This window comes from Carassius auratus, chromosome 4 (genome assembly GCF_003368295.1).
Source record: "Carassius auratus strain Wakin chromosome 4, ASM336829v1, whole genome shotgun sequence".
NCBI lineage: Eukaryota > Metazoa > Chordata > Actinopteri > Cypriniformes > Cyprinidae > Carassius > Carassius auratus.
The window spans coordinates 22,076,315-22,100,628 of NC_039246.1; the positions used below are offsets into that span (position 1 = coordinate 22,076,315).

The window sequence follows — 24,314 nt, forward strand, 5'->3', positions numbered from 1 at the left end:
TTGTTTTGGATCAGTGTCTTGATGGAGGATCCAAACATGCTCCATTATTTCTTATAGAGTCTGTCAGGTTTAGATTTGTTATTCAGTTGGTATTTGATTGAATCCATGATGCCATGCATCTGAACAAGACGTCTAGGACCTCATGCACAAAAATAGGCCCATAACATTATAGAACCAGCAGTATATTTAAACATGGACCTGGGGTACTTTATATCCCGGATTGCACCAAATCCATCTGGTGGGTTTGCTTCTAAAAAGCTCTTTTATTATGTTTCATCTGACCATAGAAGCCAGTGTAATTGGAAGTTCCAGTCGTGTATGACAACTGAATATTGTGGAGTTTGTTTTTGGATGAGCGAGGAGTTTTTTTTTTTCTTGAAACCCATTTGAACAACATGTGCTGATAGGGGCTGTTTGATATACAGTAGGTTTTTAGGCTTTCGGCTCCAAAGATTCAGCTAATCTCTGCAATTCTCCAACTGTGATCCTTGGAGAGGAATTTTTGTCCTGATGGTGGAAATGAGGATTCTCAATGATTTAACTCTTTTCTTACAGCCACTCTCTATTTAGTGATGCTCAACATATAAATTTTTACTCCTTATGATGGATGATAAAGGGAATTTGGCTTTTGTGTTCCTCATATTTATAATTCTGTGGAACAGGAAGTCACGGCTGGACAATTTCATGTTTACCATCACCCTGTTACTACTGAAAACTCAGCTTTACCATCACAAAAATAAATTACATCTTAAATTGCATTAAAACAGAAAAGTTATTTTTCGGAACATAACACAATATATCTTTGTTACTGTGTCAATCAAATCAATGCAGCCTATTTTGAAAGACTATATATGAATCTATTTTTGCACAAGCAGAAGAAATTCTATTACATCTGAGCCACATGTGTGAGTTAGAATGAGAAGACCGAAGTTGAAGGCTAAACACAGTATTTCAAAGCAGGCTTCATCATTCCAAGCTAATAATGTTACCTACTGAAAGAATCTATATGATATAGAGACAGAAAGATGAAGAGAGACACATGGAAGAAAGCATGAGAGAGTGTGAAAGAGAGGTAGGTGGAGAAAGAAAGGGGGAGGTGGAGACAGAGAGAGGAGGGGAGGAGAGATAGAGAACGAGAGGAAAACAGGAGGACAGTTCGCCTCTGCAGCACTGCAAGGACAGAGTGAACATCTCCGGGACGGAAACGGACCAAAGCTCTCAACAATCACATTCTCTTCACCATGACAGCCATGCCAATCACTGCACTGGACTGACAGCTGTCAATCACATGACAGGAGAAGATTATCAGGATCACCTGCTACAGGAGAGATTACAAGCTACTATAAGGGACTTAAGCGGAGTAATTCCAACTTGGTTGGTTGGTTAGAAGTTGCTATCCAGAGGGAAATTGGCCATTTTTGATCTCTTAACTGAACGTCTGCATGTGTTCATGAGTGTGTGCTTTAGGGGGCGTGTGTACGAGGTTTTCTTGCTGTGTATCAGGGTCACAGTCTTACTGGCTGTCACCCGTCAGTGTAGTGCCACAATAAGCTTCAGTAGAGCCTGTTTAAGCGGGTAGCTCTGTTTATTTTTGCATTTTAGCCAAGAAAACCATGAGTGAGGGCAAGAAGGAGTTAGAGATGAGGGACAAAGCCATCATGCACCAGCAGAGGAGACTGAAACAGGCCACCCAGTTCATGCACAAGGACTCCGCGGATCTTCTGCCTCTGGATGGGCTGAAGAGGTTGGGAACTTCCAAAGACCTGGTGAGTGGCTCTTTTGTTTACGCATACAATTTCTGAGGCGAATTTACTGTGAATATGCGAAAGGATGCATTCTTGCAGTTTTACATATATGCAAACCAGTAAGCAGTCTCAAATGTTTCTGCATCCCATCACAAAATGCTGACATGATGAATTATTTAGCGCTCCAGGCACGACAGTGAATGTTTCTGACACATCAGTAGATTCGGTATTCAGCTTCCCTTCCATGCTGCTAGATGAGAGTCACACACTTTCACACACACGTCATGGTTTTTATCATGATGAGGACCCATTTGACTTATTCTGTAGTTGAATCAAGCTAATTATTATAATTATTACTACACCATAATTCTACCTCTTTCAAAAAAAACTTTTTATATTGTTTGTTCATGAAATTAAGTGATTAATTAGTCATTTATGAGGATGATGAAAGGTTGCATAACACAATTTTGAGTGTAAACTGTTTCTAGGCTGACCTAGACCTTGGTCACCTAAGAAGAAACATTTTATTATGTATATGTTTATTCTAAAAAAAATGATGAAATATTGCATTGGTTACAATATATATATTAGTAATGTTACAGATGTGCTGTACTGAATGTGATTCTGAAATTGGCACGAGGTTGCTAGGAATCACAACTGTGCTTATCTTTAGTTAGACCAACAACATAGCTGTAAGTTAGGCATTACTTTTATGTACAGTTCATTAAACAAAAAGTTAATATTGAGTCATTTACATTTACATAATACAGCCACTTCTGTATTTTTGCTCTGTCGATTCAAATTTTGCCAAACAAAGTTGACTGTTTAAACGAACCAATCAGCTGGGTGAATAATTCAATGACTCACTCAAAAGGACATTGCTTGATTTTTCCTAAACGAATCAGTGTAAACAAATCAGTTGACCGAGTCAACCACTGTTCTAGAAATCTCATACTTTCTGAAGTCCTACATTTGTATAAGAACTTTCTTTACAACATGAGAAAAAGTATGTTCTAGGAAGTATGCACTTCAGTATCTCACTAGAAGCAGTAGGTCATCTGGGTACATTTCGCCAGCTGTTCAGTGAATACTAGGCTACACATTCGCTCAAATTATTTTCACGTACTGTTTTTGACTACTCTATAGTATACATATTTGGACTCAAGTAAGGATTCATTAAGAAGTCACTTATCGCCAGCTACTGGTGTAACAATTTACCCTGCAGAAAAAGTCACTGACAATGCCCAGTGCATATTACTGATTGATATTGAGGGCTAGAACTAATTGTTATAATTAATAATAAATAATGTTATCTAGATATTTATTATTGACTTTTGTATTTTCTTCTACAAAAAAAAATAAATAAATGTTTTGTTGAGGTTACATAACCAAGAATGAAAACTAATAATATATTTTCCTCTATGAGCTTCTGCACGGCTATGGAGTTGAATTCTCTGTAACGGTGCCCAAATTAATCCTGTCTTGAATTAATAAGAGCTGTGCATTTCCACAGAAGGTTTCTCACAGCTTAAACTCTTTAGCTTTTCCCCACATACTTTAAGTCATCAACATCAGAAGCTTAGAGAGAAATATGGGTGGACACATATAATGGTTTACCTCATGGCAAGATAATTATAATATCTTACCCCTAATCCTAATACTTAAATATACCCTTTTCTATGTTAGTCCCTTTATTAAGTCTCACCGGCACCACAAATCCCCACAATGTAGGCAAGTCAATTTTTTACAGCATAACAATGTGCCAATAATGAACCAAGAGCAAATGTTAAGTTCAGTTACTGATATCCTCTCCCTCATTAACAGTCATTGACTTGTACTGGTTCTGTCTCCCCTGTACAATAACTGTCCCGCTGTCGTCTTTAGCTACTACTCTGATTAGATGGCACATACCCAAAATCCCAGGGTGCACTCCAAGAAACCTTCACAAACTCAGTGCGCACGCGTGTGTTTATATGTGTGTGCCTATGATTAGAGGATGCATTTAAATGATCTCCGTGCACAGCGGGAAAGAGCTGAAGCTTGTGTGCACAGCTTACGATGTCAGAGCCTCTAGAAAGTGTGAGCTAAAGATAACCGGCTGTCACAGGCAGTGGAATGGCTTGTCTTATCAAACCTATTGAAATGCTCAATGTTTCTCAAGGAATAATATCATACTCTGTTTTGTGTTACTGTTCATGCGGCTGTTTTTAAATCCCCTTCTGGTTTCGCAAAAAACAGCAGCAACAACAATGAAACAATACTCTTTCACTGTCTCCTGCCGGCTTTGTGAAGCTGTCATAAGCAATTATTCACTAGATTCGATCATGACACCCTCCGATGGCACAGATATGTCACGCTTGTCCTGCCGTGGCGAGAGGGGCCTACAAATGCCTACTTAGACAGATGGTACTGTCTTGTTGCACTCTACAGTGGGCTGTGTACCTCTTAAGGGCAAAAGGAAGATTATGTCCTGCATGTTTTTAGTCATTATAGAGCACATGGTGCAAAAAACAGAGACGTTTGGAGAAAGTCCAATTCAATTTGTATAATTGTATGTACTGCATATGAAAAGATTTCCACAGCATGTCAATAATATTTCTATAACAAAAAAACGAGTCTAAATCAATGAGGCCTGTATACCTGTAGGATGCCATTTCATACCCATTTATCTCAATGGCAGTTGCTTGGCTGACACAGACCTGTTTTTAAAGAGTCATATCCTATAAAAGTACTAATGAAATTATGAAGTGTATGAATATGTGAGAGCAATGATAGTAGATGTGTTCTCAAGTCCCCCTGGTTTGCTGCTCTCATTAACTCACGAGTGTCACGTGAAATTGTTCTTGTTACATAACCGTACGTTTGTTTTCCAGCTCTTTGGCCCTTAGGCCTTTTGCAACCCCTTCTACTTTCTCTCTACTCCCTTGTTCTCTCTCTCCGTGAACACAGAGAGCAAAGCAGCGAGCATGAAAAGGGCACACTCAGAAAGGCACTCGTGCGCAGGAGATGTGGATGGAGTGAAAAAGAGAGAAACCCATCTTCCTTACACTGGTTCCTAATGCACTGAAGAACTGTGTGCTGTTTATGTTGCTGTTTAATTAGTCCAAGGCTGCACATTTCTCACCATTCAAAAAAAGGATCATGTAGGCAGACAATGACTGAATGAAAAAGCACATACTCACAGCCTGCATGTCTACTACATGCTAGTTTTTTCTGCAGAATCTATATATATATTCTTACAATAATTGCAGAAAACGAATTAAAAAAAATAAAAATGTCAATGATACAAAATGACACAAAACAACATTGTGAGTCAGATATTGATTCAATAAACTAGGGTGACCATATTTTAGTTTTCCAAAAAGAGGACAGTGGGTGCAGGTGGGGCGGAGGGCTGGGATCTGGTTGGTTGGTGGTTAAAGTAATGCCGAATCACCCAAAGTAGCGCAATCTCAAATTTCAAAACTCGAAATATGTCATTTCCATACCTACATATTTTACAGTAACTGTTAAGCATATTTATCATAAACAAAGCTAAAAAATCTTCCTACCAGTAGCCGTCCTTCACAAAACTTAACATATAGAACAGTTTTATCATGGGTAAAATTCATAATGATTCAATACAAGAATTTCTGTAAAATGTAAAACATTTCCCACCTTTAACCCATGGGGGGAAATCAAGCCATGGCAACAGTACCCCAATCCCATCGAGAAAAAAAACTAAACAAAACCTTTTGACACTTGAAATGACAATCCTGCATCCAAAACGATCTGCAGGAGTCAGATTTGGCCTAAGAGTCACTAGTTTGGGAATCTACATATACTGGTTATGTTGAATGCAGATGATTCACTAAAATAAACCGTTCATAAGAGGTAATAGTTTGGGAACCAGACTAAACTGGTAACTCTGAATGTTTTTGATTCACTGAATCAGAATCAGCTCCTAAGATGCATTAGTTTTGGGAACCAGACTAAACTGGTCACTGTAAATAGTTTTTATTCAGAAAAAAACAATCAGCTCCTAAGAGTTATTTGTTTGCGAATTAGACTAAACTGGTCATGCTAAATGTTTTTGATTCACTAAAAAGTACTTGCTCATAAAAGTCATTAGTTTGGGAATTCGACATTTGATTCATTAAAAAGAAAATAAAAAGGAGCCACTACATCATAAGTCAGTGTATACATGTTGTTCTACGTTTTTGCATGCAGCCCATGAGAACAGCTCAGTAGAAAGATGTTTCTCTACATTATGTTGCTGTCTTTTTATTGCATCAGATTCATAACTTAATTTTATTGCAACACTTACAGTATTATTCATAACTCAGGTAAAATCTGATTTATTTTGCTGTAAAGCAGTACTACTGTTCCAAGCTATTATGAATTGCAATGTCTAGAGCACCTGCTAATAAAAAAAATGAGTGTCTTTTATTGCACAGTGCTGTAGAGTACTTGATTCTGATTGGTCAACTGCAACATTCGACAATCAAGTATTATAATTCATATGGTAAGAAGCCTGATAATGTACAGCTATCCAGTCCATATTGCAAAATAAACACCAACAGCATAATCTTGCTACATTTTCAAACATGATCCCTTATTCACTATTGATACCAAAAAGAAAACAGTGTAAAATTGAGTAATGAGAGCTATGTGTCCACACTATAACCCCTCGGAGGCCTCATTGATCCTGTTTTGCTAATTAGAAACATTAACGCTTAATTATTAGGGTTACTTGATGGATAGCTGAGACTTTTTTCCTCACCTCCATCCCTCTTCTCCATCTCTTGGGGGCCGACAAAGGCTGAGATACAAAATGTTCCTTCAGGAGAGACGCTAAAAATACTACCTGTGTCACGAGGGAAAGTAAACAGCTGTACCATAGCTTCACAGAAGGGAAGGCAAGGGAAAGGGTTAAGACAGAGAGAGAGAGAGAGAGAGAGAGAGAGAGAGAGAGAGAGCAGCTGGTTGTGCGTGTTGTGTGTGTCAGAGGATGTCTGGAGCAGGAGATCAGGAGATCAGGAGGGGAGAGCAGCCATTAGGCAGGTCACATGACGCTCTGAATGAGAGAGAGGAGCCTGTTGCAGTCTGATAATTAGCTATTATCTGATAATCACACAAAGAGAGAGAAAGAGAGAAATCTCGTTTCGGGCAAAAGCCCAAAATCATGCCCAGGTCATACTTCACCCCAGAAATCAGAAAATAAAACAGTATTTAAAAAAATAAGGCTGCTCTGTTTTGTGTTATTTTTACATTTACTAACCCTCATATCTTTCCAAAACTGTGTGACTTAACTTTCTTTGTTTTTCTCCATATAATAAATGTCAATGGGCCGCACTGATTTTCAGTGTATGGACAATTTTTTATATATATCCTCTGTATTAATCAATTTAAGTCGATATATAATGCAGCATATTATTGCTTATTTCTTTTATATTTAACAGTTAAATATAAAGACAGACTCTGTCAATAAAATGGTTCTCTCAAAGGTGACTAAATGAATATTACCTGCTGCAAACCCCAGTCATTTCACCCGTAATAGCCACAGACCTCTATTTATACACAATTCAACAGCACAGTGGTTTTGGACATGCTGTTCTACACGAACAAGCTTTCATACAATGATCAGATCTGACAGGCTGGCAGAGATTTTACTCATGCAGACCAGGGACGAATTAGAAATAATACACATCTAATTCACAAGACCTACACAAATGAATCATGAATCATTCATACAAGCCCTCGCAGCATCCAGAAGTTAAAATGGATTTTTAAATAATTCTTCTAGTGGGACTGAATAGATTTAGAGGGGAGATTTGCATATGATCATAATTTGTCCATTGCATATTTGACTTTAAAATTAAGAAGTCTTTATATAAGAATAACGCAGTTAAAATTCACACAAAAACTGCTCTTGTAAGCACACTTACATGACTTATTATGAAAGGTGGCCATTTCAATGTCCTGATTAGAATTTCATTATTACTATTATTATTTTTTTTTAATCTGGTGTGTCAATGAATTTATATAATCTGATGCACAACGTCACGGATCGTTTCCAATCTAAAACTATCAGAGGATGACAAGAGCATCGCTCTATCAAGGCAACATAACTCAGTGACCATAGTGACAGTCAGCTCTCAAAGAAAATAGGGCAAAAGAGACAGAAGAACATAATCAATCCTGTCAAAATCAATCTACTCTGATCTGTGAATCAACCCAGATAAAGAGGAACATGAGTTTTATATATAGAACGGTGGACTCTTACCATAATGCTCTTGTTTCAACCCTCTTACAATATCTCATTCTCAGATGTAAGGCTGAATCAGAAGAGTCCTGAGGTCAGAAGCACTCAAGAGCCTCCATCATCCATCCATCCTCACTTCTCTATTAACCTTCCACTTTTGCAAAATCCCTCCCAGCCGCACTGAACATGAATGATCCTGCCTGTGTATTTACACACGTACACATGCATGGACACATACCTCATTAACAAGAAGAGTGTTGTAATGATGTTCATTAAAGCAGAGTGAACCTGACGGTTACAAGGGAAAATGAGCTAATGGCATGCAGCTGACAAACAAACACAGAGGATCATATTGAGTAGCATTGGGTCTTCTTGAAATCAATTATTATTGGGAAAAGTATTTTGCAGTCTCTTCCTTAACATAAATATGCAAGGTAGACTATGGAAGAATAAGTCTAAGAATAAGTAATAAAGCATCTTTCCATATATGATGCCAGTTTTTTTTTTCCACTAGTTTTTAACATTACATTTTTAAATAAAATTAAACTAAATAAAAAAATAGAATAAAATAAAAGACAAATTTCAGCAATAGTTAGTTGTATTTTGGTGTTTACTAGCTTTTCACATTATTCTTATCAATACACTAAATATATAAAACATTTTGTGTCCACTTATGGCCACTACATTCGAAAAGTCTTTTCTCAGTTGTATACTCCGTTCAGATCTAAAGTGAGAGGCTGCCAGAGATTCATTTAGACTTAACTCTGTGTAAGGTGGTCGATGTTGTCACAGTTCAGAAAGTGATGCAGAGCGGATGTTTTTTTGGGCTAAACAACATATGTGTTGCGTCATACCCAACATGCACTGTTGTGTTGTGCTGTGATCAAACAATGGCATTGTTTCACTTTTAGACATGCATGATCTCACACTGATTACGGTTAACTACCAGGTCAATGTCCTGAACGGTGTACTTTTTAGGATCGAGGTCATACGTATTTTTGCTCTTATAGTCACATATTTTAATGCATGCATTCATACACGTTTGCTCTCATAGTCACATATTTTAATGGATGCATTCATACACTTTTGCTCTCATAGTCACATATTTTGATTCATACATTCATAAATTTTGGCTTTCATAGTCCCATACTTTAATGCATGCATTCATAAATTTTGGCTCTCATAGTCACGTTTTAATGCACGCATTCATACATTTTTGCTCTCATAGTCACATATTTTAATGCATGCATTCATACACTTTTGCTCTCACAGTCACATATTTTAATTCATGCATTCATAAATTTTTGCTTTCATAGTCACGTTTTAATGTACGCATTCATACATTTTGGCTCTCATAGTCACATATTTTAATTCATGCATTCATACATTTTTGCTCTAATAGTGACATATTTTAATGCATGCATTCATATACTTTTGCTCCCATAGTCACATATTTTAATTCATGCATTCATACATTTTTGCTCTCATAGTCACATATTTTAATTCATGCATTCATCAATTTTTGCTCTCATAGTCACACATTTTAATGCACACATTCATATATTTAACTCTCATATTCATATATTTTGCACACACATTTGTACATTTTGATATGCAAATCTGTTCAAAGTATACATTCAGTATTATTTTTTAAAAAAGTGTGTAAGAAGAAAATGCAATGTATATGTAAGAGAAGAATATATGTATGTGTGAGATGAAACGGAAGGCAGGTTAGATGCATGACTGAGGGCACAGGCGCAGGCTTGACCGTGTTGCCAGATACACTTATTATAAGCATCTATGGATTCATTTTTTCCACTTAAGTGTTTGAGAATAGAAATGTATGTATGCGTAAGGAGAATGTACGTTTTTGAGAGCGCTAGAATGAATTATGGCTTGTACGGCCCCTCTTATTTCTCTGTGTATTTTCAGCTTCCCCTTTGAGACTCTCTGAGCTGTACTTTCAAGAGGTCCTGATAATTGTATTATTAGAGAGGCAGAGAAAGTTTAAACGCAGATCAAATTGCAGTCTGGTCTCCTCAGGTGACCCTGCTGTTTAACTGACAGCTGTAGTTTAACAAAGTTATAGGGATAAGCAATCTCAGACAGTAACACAGCACCTGCACTATGTACAGCTGCGAAGATTGCCTTCTGTATCTAAAATTCACTTATCTGCCATAAACATCAATCCGCAGGATTTGTTTCTTAAATAAACCTGCGATATTGTGCAACCTATCCAAAAGAAATATAGCAGAATACTAGAATCACTAAAATCACAAGGCTAAAAAATACAAAATAAAAATGCAATAAAGGCATTTTCAAGGAATTTTTCTTCTCCACATCAACTGAGAAATGAGAAATTGAGAAATTTTATTTGAGTGGTTGACATTTAGTGTTACACTGGTATTTATAAAATATGTCTCTCAAAGGAGACGAATTGCAGCAGTTTGTTAAAATTGCACAATTGCTCGAAGAAGACGCTGTAAGTCAGTGTCTTTTGGGAATGAACAATGTTCTTGGTAAAACAGAGACACAGATTTGAGCAGTAATTAAAGTGATGGGAGTCATTCTGGCGCCGTCATGGTTGTTAATGGAGTTAACTTCAGCACTCAGTGACTCTCTGTTTACTTCACTTGTTTACTGTCTAACCCTGCAATGATGAAAAACTGAGTGATAAAACCTCCTTGTACTGGTTTTATTTCCCACAGGCCTCCAAACTGCAGTAATGTAACAGGGAAAAACAATTCAAATGAATCTTTAAAGTGCTCAGCCGAAACATATTTCACAAAATTGCTCCACTTGTACTTACTTATAATGTCTGAGAGTATCCTACTGATAAAAATAGCTTTCTCATAAATTAGAAATAATTTTCTCCAGTAAATTTATTGACAGAAAAAGTAAATAAATAAAAAATTAAATTTAATATTTGTATTGTGCATATTTTACATTTTAATTGATTACTTAATTTACACATTTAATTTAATATTAAAATTGTAATTGCAACTAATATTTTTATATGCTAATCTTTTATTATATTTTTATACACTCTTTAAAAATCTTTTAATTATTTAATTGTTATTTAAATTAAATACAATTTAATCAGTATTTGACACCAACGTTGATTGAATGCAATAAATAAATACAATAATATATTTAGCATTAAATCCAGTTAATATATATTAAAAACAGACTGACGTTACTTTGGTTTAATTTGAAGTCTAGTGCATTGCATTGTGGGATACAGTATTTGTCAAATGTAGCAGAAAATCTATGTTCTCCTTGAGTACAAAAAAATCAGCATACTGTCAAAAACATGCAAACTGGAGTATTAAGGTAGTATGCTATTTTGAACAGCCATGGCAACAACTGACATCATTTCCTATTCTGTGCTGTGCCCCATACAGCAACCCCACAGCATCATTCAGCGCCGTCTCCTGGAGGGCAACATTCCACGTTTGCGTGGAGAGGCCCGGGACGTCCCATCTCATGTTCGTTCACCCCTGGCAGACAGCAAAGAGGGCGGCGAGCCGGAGGAGAGGAGCGAGAGCACGGTGGATGACTCCACAGAGGAGAAGGAGTCTCCAGAGGAGAGCGAAAAGAGCCTGAGGTCTGATGAGGACGAGGATGAAGACAGCAGCGATGCAGGTGGAAAGATCGAGTCCAAGCAGAAAAATGAAATAGAAGAGAAGACGAAGAAAGTGCTTGAAGAGGATGAGAGAGCATCCATCCTCTCAGCTCTAGTGGTCCAGTGTAAGGTAGGCATTCTTACTGATGAGCTGAGCTCTTTTCAGCCTTTCTCAGCTGTCTGTGCCCATAATAGAAGCCACAACAGCTTGCCGTAATGACAAAATGCAAGCTCTGGCTCCCTATGACTCATGGTTTTATTTTCCTCACAGCCGATTGTTCTCGACGCTCAGGTTTGAGAGGGTTTTAGAGAGCCAGTATGCATCTAAAATGCCCAAATCAGTGAAGCACCTCATGCCAAGTTTACAACACAGATGATGTAACTGGGGTGCAAGTGACTCATTGTATGGTGATATAACACCGATCTGACCCGTCATTTTCAAAGCTTCAGCAACTTTAACACAAGACACAAGCAACATTCAAAAGTTCGGGTTGATCAGATATTTAAAGAGCCACACAGATGGGAAATCAAAAATTACCTGTATTACAGTGTATGATGTAGCTGTCCATCAGTGTAAACAATGTGCAAAGTAATTAAACCAAAAAGTACACGATTTATAAAGTTATTGGCTTCTAAAGTAAGGAGTCGACTCTGAATCGCTGAAACGAGTCGTTATAGATTTCAAATCTTTTGCCCATCTCTATGTACGTCACTAGGAGCACTTTTCATAATAATCTCCGACTACCGTTTTGGGAGAAACGGAACTCTGAAATGCCAAAACCCCAGAGACCCCCACCCCAGAGACGCTCTGGTTGGTGTGAGAGCATCATGTCGAGGAGACAGTGTGTTTTTAATTGTAAAGGCAAGTTTGTTTTATTTTCACTGCCAAAGAATGAAGATCAGAAGAACCAATGGCTAAAATTCATTTTTACCACAATAACAGAGCAGTGCAACAAATCCCTTTTGTTGTGTTCACAACATTTCACTGATGACTGCTTTTCTAATCTCGGTGAGTACAGCGGGATTTTCAAAGCATTTGGCCATAAAAGAGGGTTCATTACCAACTTTATTTAGACCAACAACCATCTCCGAATCACAACGCAAAGTATGATTATGAAGTCATGTGTTCGTTTTCTCCCGAGCGTCTCTTATCAGTATGTGTGCTGTCTGCAGCCTTTGTCTGCGCTGATCTTCATTTACAAACACGTCATTAAAATGAACTGTAACTCCGTGAATACTCAACGAAGAGACATGAGAGAGATATCTATAGAAAGCTTGACATGTCTACTTTAAGACTAAACAAATGCTGCCGAAACAGATATTCTGTGATAAAGTAATCCATATGAAAACAACGCGATGTCTCAAGTCTCCCTTCATTATATCTAATGTGACCACACCCCCGCGCTGAACGCGCTATTCAGATTCAAACTGAAGCGCACAGCTTGAATACACCCACACAGAAGAAAAAGCAGCGAGACTGTTCAAGTTTTTTATTTTACTGTTTGCTTCGCAATGAGAGGAATAAGAAATAATTCACCCCAAACAGATGCTAACGCATTGTTTACAATGAAGTTGGGTGCGGAACAACCAATCAAAACTGATGTGTCAGTTGACCAATCAGAACACAGTATGCTACCGAAAGGTGGGGTTTAAGGAAACTGAATTTTTTGAACAGCTTCGCACGAACCGTTTGGGGATCTCTGAGAATTGAGGTAATTTTAAAATGATATTTTGACAAAATGACAATGTTTTTTAACCTTGGATGGATTTAAACCTAATGTACAGGACTTATAAACAGTGATAGGAAGCTTAGAATTTTCATCTTACTGGCTCTTTAATGTTTTTTAAAGAAGACTCCTAGGCTCATGGAGGTGTTTATTTGACCAAAAATACAGTAAAGTCAGTCATATTGTGACCTATTTATTACAATTTAAATTAACTGTACTATTTGAATATATTGTAAAATGTACAGTAATATCACTTTTTAATGTAAATTATTGTAGAACGATTGCAAAACTGAATTTACAGCAGGCATTACTCCAGTCTTCAATGTCACATTATCCTTCAGAAATCCTTCTAACATGTTGATTTGCAGCTCTAAATAAATAAATAAATGCAATTTTACAATCAAAGATAAAAACAATTGTGCTGCTGTTCAAAATGACTGAACTACATTTTATTGTATTACTATTTTTTATGTATTTTTCCATTTGTTTGAGGTTCCTGAACAACTGTTTTTATTTTAATAGCTAAAGACCTTTTTAAGTAAAATTATTTTAAATTACTAACCAATTCAAATCATTACTTTAGGCCTGGAAATAACCATTTTAAATTTCCCTGATATTTAAAGTTTTCCAGAAGCATCCATTTTACAGCAGTGTCTGTTTATTTAGAGCAGACTGAACATCATCAAAATCACCCATCTCCTCTCTCCATCACTCTCCATTCATATAGAGTTTGAGTGTGGTAAAAATAGACCCTAAATTAAAGTAGATTAAACCACAGGGTTGGGTGTGAATTTCCTCAGCCTCCACATATCAGCTGACATTTCAAGAACAACCAGACAAATAAATGGAACACTGACCTCAAATTAGGAAATCGAGGAAATATGTTTTCTGATGTGATGCAATGTTAGCTTGCCCAGCTCAAAGCAAGTTAATAATGGAGGCAAAATGCATAGCAGAATTTAATTTGTGATTATGACCAGCTGGCTGTAGTTTATTTAACCCAAAAGTAGTTTTTAATTAATTGATGTAAAAAAAAAAAGAAAAAAAAAAAAGGTTATGAGTTAATGTCTTGGTATCATGAATTACAGCATAAATTAACCTAGGTTAATGTTAATTTCTACAAATACAGTTTTAACATTTTTATTATATAAATAAATAACAGAATATTTTTCAATTCACATTAACCTATATTAATAAAAAGTGTAAAAAAAAATCCCTAATGAATAGTATTATACAATTATTATGTGAGCGAAAAAAATCATCAAATCATCATTAAACTAGCATAGGAAAACTACAGCTGCAAATACAAAGGAAAGCTAATGCCGGAAACAATATTATACAACAAATATTTATGCACAATTAAATAAAAGCTGTGTGATAAGACTCAGAATTAAGGAAAATTAATGAAAAATTGCCATCTGAATTTCAAATGAACTGAATGTTCTGGAATACACATGCAGTCGTGTTATCATAGGTGAGCTGAAAGACGGAAAGAAACCATCAGCATCTAATTAAAGCTTCGATAATGAAGAGCCAGATAAGTGGGGCAGCGTTTTACATAGCGAATCCACTGTAGTGGTTCATGCCTCCTCTTCTGGAAAGATAAGTTTCAGTTTGAGGCAGACAAGTCATGCAAGATTTTTCTCCACGCAGAACTGCCATCATTATAAATGTATCACACATGCACCAGTGCACACATATATACAGATATGTAACAGCAGCAATCAAATAAAGACAAAAGGCAACTCATAAAAGTAATATCTCACCGAGCTCAACTGTTTTTATAGCGTCAATGGGAGTTTATTTAAATAGTTTCATATTTATTCTGCAATTTAAATGAAGATTCTTTTTTTTAATGTACTTAACCTCAGGCCATCTGAGATGTTAAAGTGCATCATTGGACCAGATATAATTACAAATGTATCATTACATCACTTGTTCACCAATCGATCATCTGCAGCAAATGGGTGCCGCCAGAATTAGAGTCCAAACAGATGACAAAACACCACAATAATCCACAAGTAAATCACACGACTCCAGTCCATCACTTAACATCATGTGAAGCAAAAAGCTGCATAAGGCACAATTCCAGGCATTTAACTTTAAACTGTAGCTTCTGTCCAAATTACCAGTCCATAATCCATAAAAACGCTTCCTCTAGTGAAAAAGTGCATCCTCTGTCCATCCTCTTATATCAAAATATATTTATTATTACATATTTGTTTAGAACTGTTTCTGCTTGTAAACAGTGTTTGATCAGTGCATATTTCTCTCCTGATTCAGACAAGATGGCCTTTTCATTGGATAAAGCAATATTAGCAGTTATTTTAGAGGGGAACAGGTGTTCAAACTTAAAAACATCTTAATGATGTGTTTGTTTGTTACAATCATGCAGCTTTTCACTGCACGAGATGTTCAATGATGGACTGGAGTTGGGTGGATTTTTGTGTTGCCTCATTCTGACGGCACCCATTCACTGCAGATGATTTATTGTTGAACAACTGATGCAATGCAAAGTTTCTCTAATTCTGGTCCCATGAAGAAACAAACTCATCTACATCTTGCACTGACAGGGTGAGGCAAATTTGTCATTTTTCTTTCATTTTTACATCCTGACCACAAGGTGCAGGGAAAGAAGACACTGAGAAAGTAGCTGGAATGAACCTGACAGAGATTTGTCTGAGAGTTTGTATCATCTGGCGCTTTGCCACCTCAATGTGTTCATGTGGACGTGTTTCATTCAAGGTGTCTCGCACAAAAAAACAAAAACAAAAAAAAACTTGCAACACAGCACTAAAACCTAGCAGAGGAAGGAACAAGTGTGAAATAATGCAAGGAAACCTGCATGTCTGTGCAAGTGTGTGTGGAACATACTAGCAGGGCCGGAACTATGTGTGAGAGGGGCTTAACGGTCCCCCATGTTTGCTCACTGAGACTGACGTTCTGGTGCGTCCCACCCTTTATGTGGTAGGAAAGTTGCGGGGGTGACAGCTCACCTTGAGTGACAGGAAACTCAGAGAGGTTGCAACAAAGCTCTCATCCACTTATTAATCTTGAACGGTAGAACAGTGCTGACGCAGACCTCATCCCTCACTCACTAAATGTGTTGTTAGAAAACAGGCAAAGAGCAAAAGCAAAGCTTGACAGTGCTTAAGCTGTGTGTAGGTGGAGCCATATTGTCTTTAAGTCCTCATGCATGCTGAGAGACCATATGCCACCAACAGTTTCCAAATACTGAGGCTTCCTTCCAGGCTCCCACCACACTAATTAACTATATACTAACACTAATATTAATACTTATACTAAGTATTATTGTTGCTGTTGTTTGTTGTTAGTATACATCGTATGCCATGAATAATGTATTAAACTTATTAAATACATTGTATTATCATTATTATTACAATTCCAGATCCAAATATTTTTTTTTAATGGACATATTTATCAAGGGCACAATTTTTTCTAACTTTTTGATGATCTACGATGAAAATTGTCACACATAACACATATTAATAGCTAGAGTCAGCTACTGCATTCACTTCTGTTAATGTGGTATGACCCAAAACATGGGACAGGATCCATCAGAAGACAAGCTGATGGCTAATGAGTTAAAAAACAATCCACTGATTGTGTTAATACCAAACAAATTATTTACAGATAAATGTCAAGCAAGCAGCATGAACAGGCATTCAGAGCTTCCAAAGAGCAAATGCTGCAAAAGAACAAGGTCATTATTAATCTGACGAGCTCTGAATTCTGCAAGCACTGATGGAATTTCAGGTGAAAGGACAGACCTTTGACAATGGCGGTCCATTATTAACCAGAACGATTATCCTCAGAACATATTAAACTATCAATCCTGATACTGTCAGACGATGCAAAAACACTACCTGCCACTGTCTATTTAAAAGACCAAAAGCTTATATCTGTGCTTCAACATACTGTATTGTCTCAGCTTGGCATCTGGATGAAACTAGTTGGAAGGCTGTGCTGTTGTTAGACTCTGCCTGATAATGTGGTCTGCTATTTAAAATCCCTGTCACATGAACGTTGTGGTAATGGCATTATAAGGGGAAAAAAGATTTTATCAGGGAATTCATCTGAGTAAAGACCAAATGTTTGTTTTGCAGTGTGGAGATGCAGAAGTGATGTTATCCATAAACACAGGGTGCCAACACAACCATATCTCTAAAACATGCTGCAGAAGACTTGGGCAAGTGTATTCTACACACACACACACACACACACACACACACACACACACACACACAAACACAAGATAAACAGGTCCATTAGGATTTTATGGGCCTATTTTTCGAAAATCTGTAATGACTTTTTTTTTTGCAGTGAAAACATACCAATCATTATCCGTTTAAGTAATTTGTTTTAGTGAAATATATTTTTTTTATCCATAATAACTAAAATGTTTAAAATGCAATTTTTTTTATAAACTTGCTTTTTATTTAAATAAAAAGTCTCTTATGCCCACAATGGGTGCATTTATTTGCTGAAAAATGCAGTATTTGTACGATTTAAAATAATTGTTTTATATTGGAATTTTATTTATAATATTTCAAATATTTCAGCAGCCATTACTCCATTATTCAGTGTCATGTGATCCTTCAGAAATCATTCTAATGTGCTCATTTGGTCGTCAAGAAACATTTATTATTGTTATTGATATTGTAATGTTACAAAAGATTTATATTTCAAATAAATGCTCATCTTAAGTACCTGTATTTTCTGCAGACTGAAAACCAACTTAGAAGAGAAACCTCATGACAAGCTGCCGCTCAGTGATTCGACAGTGGAGACAGTAAAGTCCCTGCACCTGCAGCTGGGCACAGAAAGAGTGCAATGCACAGCCCAGGTCATAGGTCAGACTTCAAAGTTTCTCCAGTCACTTCTGAAAATGCACTGCCTATTGTGTTTAAAAAAACTGCTCAAAACCACATACACCATACAATGATTACACCATGTTTCATAGATCTGACTGAACAGAGAATAGGACATTCAGAACCATGTCTAAATATAAGTTCAATGCAAACAGAAAAGTCTTATGAGAGTGCAAAAAGGGATATTCATATGCATTTCTTCAGCTTGTATTTGCATTCAACTCTCACACTGAGCCACTGGCCTTTTCCAATTTAGACAGCAGTCTGGGAATGCTTGGACAAAGTGACGTGGGCAACACACAGGAATTACATAACAGACGAGTGCATGACCTGCATGCATTGCATACAGATATATTATAAAGCTACTCATGATGGCAGTTTTTTAATCAAGGCTCCTTATGTGCTCTACTAATTAGAGAAAGTATAAAACTATGCCTAAAGGGGATTCATATTCTCTCTGTCTCCCACATTCTGAGTCTCATCTTTCGTCTGTTCACAGAGGACGCCACATTTGAGGTGCGTCTGGGTCTACAGACTCTGCTGGAACTCAAAGTAAGCCTTGGTTTTATTTAACCTCATTTTCAGAGTCTTGTAATGCATGGTTTCTAATCTATTAGCCTTTGGCTTTTGAAAGTTTTCAGTCTGAGCTCAAAATGTATAGATAAAAGTATTTTTGAAAGCCATTTGCTTCAATTTGTGTTGGTCATCTAGATAAGATGTTTTTAAACTTTTTAATGCCACTGAATCTCAAGAAAGATGGTTCCCTTGAGTGTATTTGCATGTATAAGAACCATTTTATACTGTAAAATAACACAAAGATTTTACAATAAAATATACATTCAAATATTATAAATATGTGTGGAATATTCACCCCCTCATTGGCTGAGTGGCATAAACTATGATTTTCAAAGCAGAATAATAATGTCAAATGTTGTACATTTTAAACATATTTTGTCATTACTAATGAATAATAATCGACAATAATAAATATTTTTTTTAAAAATTATATTTAATACTTTTTTTCAACTTTTTCCTTTGCCCCCAGTCTGAAAACCACTGATCCAGGTCACATCTTCATAAATATAAATTAGACTTAATAAATGCAAATTACATTCTTATATTCCTAGTTTAATTGTCTAATTTATAATCATATTTTAATTTGCCAATTTTAAAGATATTTACATTTATTTACACCAATTAGCAAAATGACTTATTTGATCAAAAGGGTCTTGAAGCACATTCAAAGTATCAGTTTTATCAGTAAATCAAAGCTGAAGCCATTACAGACATAACATGAAGTAAATCAAATTATAAAACAAGCATAGCAAGGGGTTGCGGGAATTCTGTACAATTCTGGACAGTATCTGTACAAGTATATGCAAATTATATATTTGTCAGAAGAAAAGCTAATGTATGCAAGGAGAAGGATCCACAAAAACTAGCACAGGCCTATGTTCACCCAATAAACATTAGAATAATATGTGTAAGCCACTCTTGTTTACCTGTAATTATGAAAAGATCTTGTTTCAGTGGGAAAACAACACCAAAACATTTCCACCAACAATTTTGCTCAACAAAGGCACAATACAGTAATGAATGACACTTTAACAGAACTAAGCTGTGACTGAAATCAGGTCTTTAGACTATGATCTGTCCTGTGACATACAGGTTTGGTTCAGCTGTCATCAGTTGAACCAAATCATCAGATTCAGAGAAGAGAGACTGTGAAAAATGTTATCACATCAATTAAAATTGAATATACAAAGCCTCTGGTCTCAGTTCCAGTGTTGCCGTAGTTACGGTGTCTTGAAACGACCTTGCTCACAATTCTTATCAAAAATGTTAAAAAGGAAAGTTCATCAAGACAAACTTTGATATTTACAAGTCTACAATAGTTTTAAAAGCTTAAAAGATTATAGCTGATTTATGCAGATCTGACAGACAGACAGACAGACAAAGAGAGAGACAGAGACCTGCAGGGTTGCTAGGCAATTGCATGGGTGTTCTAACTGGGTGATTGACAGTTACTAAGATGTTGGTTGTTAAGATGTAAGTGGTTGCTAGGGCAGATTGAGACAGACAGTTAGACAGAATGACAGACTGAATAATAGACAGTATTATTAAGAAACGACAGAACAATCGAACGGTCAAACCATAGATAGGACAACAGATAGAATGATAAAACAATAGATAGAACGAATGATAGAAGAACAGATAGACAGACAGACAGATATATAGATAGGGTGACAAACAGACAGACAGACAGACAGACAGATAGAGCGACAGACAGACAGACAGACAGATAGATAGATAGACAGAGAGCAGACAGACAGACACAGATAGATAGATAGATAGATAGAGTGACAGACAGATAGATAGATAGATAGATAGATAGACAGAGCGACAGACAGACAGACAGATAGATAGATAGATAGATAGATAGATAGATAGATAGATAGATAGATAGATAGATAGATAGATAGATAGATAGATAGAGTGACAGACAGACAGATAGATAGAGCGACAGACAGACAGACAGATAGATAGAGCGACAGATAGATCGAGCAACAGACAGACAGACAGACAGATAGATAGATAGAGCGACAGATAGATCGAGCAACAGACAGACAGACAGATAGATAGATAGATAGAGCGACAGATAGATCGAGCAACAGACAGATAGATAGAGCGACAGATAGATAGAGCAACAGACAGACAGATAGATAGATAGATAGATAGATAGATAGATAGATAGATAGATAGATAGATAGATAGATAGATAGATAGATAGATAGATAGATAGATAGATAGATAGATAGAATAACTCCTATAATACACTGGATGTGATACAGTGATCTTATCTCTCTTGCAGTGCTGTGTGGATCTGAACTCCAGAGTGCTCCGGCTCCACAGCACAGAGCAGGAGCTTCCCTTCCTGGATCCACCTGCTAGCAGCCTGTGCCATCACCATGACAACAACAAAAACATGTGACCTCGGACCTACGTGCCCAACAGCCACCATGACTGTACCCATGTAATCAGAGAGGAAGTCGCCAGAAAGACACCTGCATCTGGACTGTAGTGTTCCCTTGTGCCAGATCAACATAGACAGGCCTCTCCTCTCTCATCTTTCCTTCTTTATTCTTTGTTGTTTGTTTCTGTGCTATTACAGAAATCTGCCAACTATGATTTTATATTACTATTTGCTGTACTGAAGTAGTTTTGATTAAATGTAATAAAGCAGAGGAGGAGGAAGTTTGTGTTCTGACATTTTAAAATTGCCTTCATTGAAATGAAAAATGGGGTGCACAGCTAATCCTTAAGAAACTGAACTGTTTGAAGATTGAGAAGTAATATTCTCTAACATTTGATTTTAACTACGAAGTAAATTATATTCTTATTAATGTAACAGAGAGTCTCCTACACAATCCCCAAACCTGATTTTATTCTTTTAAATTTAAAAAAATAATAATAATCTGAAAGTTTCTTTCCCCAAAACCTCAATTTTATTCATCCAAAACTGCCTTGTACCAACAAAGACTGTGCTTTTGAACCTCATTTCCCTTTAAAAAGCCAACTCTGCCCTTAGATGATAAGAAGGACTTCAGCCAGCCCAATCAAATGTTAATTGAGCCCTTGGGCTGCAATCTCACTCAATGACCCCCAAAACCAAGCAAAACACTTGATCTGCATGATTTTATAGACTTCCTCCTAGTATTTTTCTGGTTTTGGTGTGTGTCAGAAAATGCAATGATTGTCACCTGGAAGTTTTTTCTTTTAGAACGGTTGAATTCTCTTCATCTAGAGCCCAGTTTCTAGAAACCCTTTTTTTTTTGGTGCTCAAGTCTGTCCTCATATTAAAACCAGAGGCATTTTCTCCATCACCTACACTTTGATTATTGTTTTGTTTGTTCGTTCATGAAGCATAACTATGACTGTCTTAGTCCAGCCAAAGGCTCCCACTAAAATGCCAGTCGATGACCTAAAGGGCATCTAAGTTGCACACAAACCTAAACGGTGTGGATAATTCAATTGTTGGCACACAATGCTCAATTACCCTCATCTGGCCTTTTAACACTATGGATGACTTTTCAGTGAAGGACATCCATATATTTGCTGATTTTATGTTCTTCTCTTTCTTTCTATGATGTGTGAGGGCCAACTGCATGAAACAAACAAACAAACAAAAGTTTATTTTTGGTGTTTTTTATGGTTTCCTTTTCTCTGAACAGTATTTTTCTCTGCCTAAAAATAAATAAATATGTATTCTGGCTATGAAAGTCTCTGGTCGTCCTCAATGCACTTGCTCTACTGCTGACAAAAACAGTGAAAACAGTGCTGTTTCTCAATCTTGCACTTGAAGGTTCCACACAGAGGTTCATGTGGCTGTAACGTTGGTTTGCCCTGGGCAGTAAATAGGCTATTTAAAGCTACTTTCATCTGATGATGGAAGGAAACGATGTTCCCACAACCATACAGAGCCAAATGGGATGACATCACTGACCCTCTGCTAAGGGCAGGCTGCTCCTGTTCCAACCAGCATGAAGACTGAAAATGGCCCAAAATTTCTCTATCACAGTCTAAAAAACATCGAATCCATCCATATAAGAAGCAATGCAATGATACTCTAATATATTAATATAGAGTATTTATAAATGTATATATATATATATATATATATATATATATATATATATATATATATATATATATATATATATATATATATATATATATATACTGTATATATCATAAAATATATAGAATTATATTATAATTAAAATGTCAATGCATTGTGAAGTACAGGCCACAGTAAAATCTCATTATTTCAGTCTTCAAAATTCTATATTAAACCTTAAATACTTTCTAACTAAAAGATTTTTTTTCTACTGTAATGTAACAAACCATTCAGGATAAGTAAAATAATATCAACAAATGGGGTCAGCATCCATGTTAACTTTTTCAAATCAGACCGGTGTAGAAAGTCCATCCCTATATTATTTTAAACCGAAAATTAGTTTACTTCAGATATGTTTACGTAATTCCTTTTTTTTTTTTGGAGAAAAAGGATGAAATTCTAAATCAAATGACATTATAAGGACATTTGTTACATCACAAAAAGACAGCAGTGCTTTATAAGACTCAGTTCATCTTTTCATGACCACGTCGCATGCTGTGCCCCATGATGTCTTTCTGTCACATCCAGTGATGACTTCATAATGAAAGCTAATCCTGTCGAGTCTCAGTGCCACAGAAGAGAACAAAATGCTTTTTGTTTTTATTATTCAGGCAGTGTTCACACAGAGATGGGCTCTGCTGCTTTTTAACCCACTGTGCAACGGGGGGCCTGTGGCGTTTTCTTCTGACTCAGTGAACATGCCACATCCTGTCGCAGTTGTAAAAGACACATCTTATCGTACAGGCGCAATAAAAAGGCGTTGATTTACAGAATTGCAGTGTAACCACTGACACGTTTGCAAAATTTACAAAAGAGTATCTTGTCGGTAGCACTTTATTTTACAGTCCTGTTCCTCATGTACATACTATGTACTTATAATAGTAATTACAATAACTATGTAATAACTAGGTACTAACCCTGAACCTACCCCTAAACCTAACCCTACCCCATGTAGATACCTTTTATTACCAGAACTTCCTTAGATAAATACACTTTAAGTACACTATAAGTACATGTTAAAACTTGTACTGTAAAATAAAGTGCAACCATCTTGTCTTTATGCAAACTTATTATATTGCATATAATATTGTTTCTATACCAGTCAAAATAAATTAAATGAATGAAACTCTAGTAAAATGCAAACATGCATTAAATTTACTACTGGTTATTCCAATACAACTATAATACAATCTACTTAAAATATAATGAATATTAAATTAACATATTATTTTCATATTATTTATTTATGTTTGAACACTAGACAAGTAAGGCCTTTCATGTTGAGACATCTTGCAGAATACCACTCTGAACAAAAGGCCAACTTGAACTTAATAAATAAAATTCATTTGTGTAGACCTTTGGATCTCTGGAGGAATGTTTTATGGAGTGATGTGACCAAACTG

The 24,314-nt window shown here is 36.3% G+C and overlaps 1 protein-coding gene across 1 annotated transcript; it reads left to right on the forward strand.

Annotated features, from left to right (window-relative positions):
- Nucleotides 1–1,153: 1,153 nt before the first annotated feature.
- On the forward strand, nucleotides 1,154–21,498 carry LOC113062760 (nuclear receptor-interacting protein 2-like). Its single transcript, XM_026232723.1, has 6 exons — nucleotides 1,154–1,766; nucleotides 11,394–11,744; nucleotides 17,469–17,551; nucleotides 18,088–18,215; nucleotides 18,733–18,785; nucleotides 21,106–21,498. Exons 1-6 carry the CDS (start codon nucleotides 1,614–1,616, stop codon nucleotides 21,223–21,225), a joined length of 888 nt encoding a protein of 295 aa, XP_026088508.1. The 5' UTR covers nucleotides 1,154–1,613; the 3' UTR covers nucleotides 21,226–21,498.
- The last annotated feature ends 2,816 nt before the right edge of the window (nucleotides 21,499–24,314 follow it).

Coding starts and splice junctions, on each gene's coding strand:
- LOC113062760 (XM_026232723.1), top strand. CDS start 1,614: ATGAGTGAGGGCAAGAAGGAGTTAGAGATGAGGGACAAAGCCATCATG. Junction 1,767..11,393: donor TGGGAACTTCCAAAGACCTG/GTGAGTGGCTCT, acceptor TGCCCCATACAG/CAACCCCACAGCATCATTCA. Junction 11,745..17,468: donor CTCTAGTGGTCCAGTGTAAG/GTAGGCATTCTT, acceptor TTTGTTTTGCAG/TGTGGAGATGCAGAAGTGAT.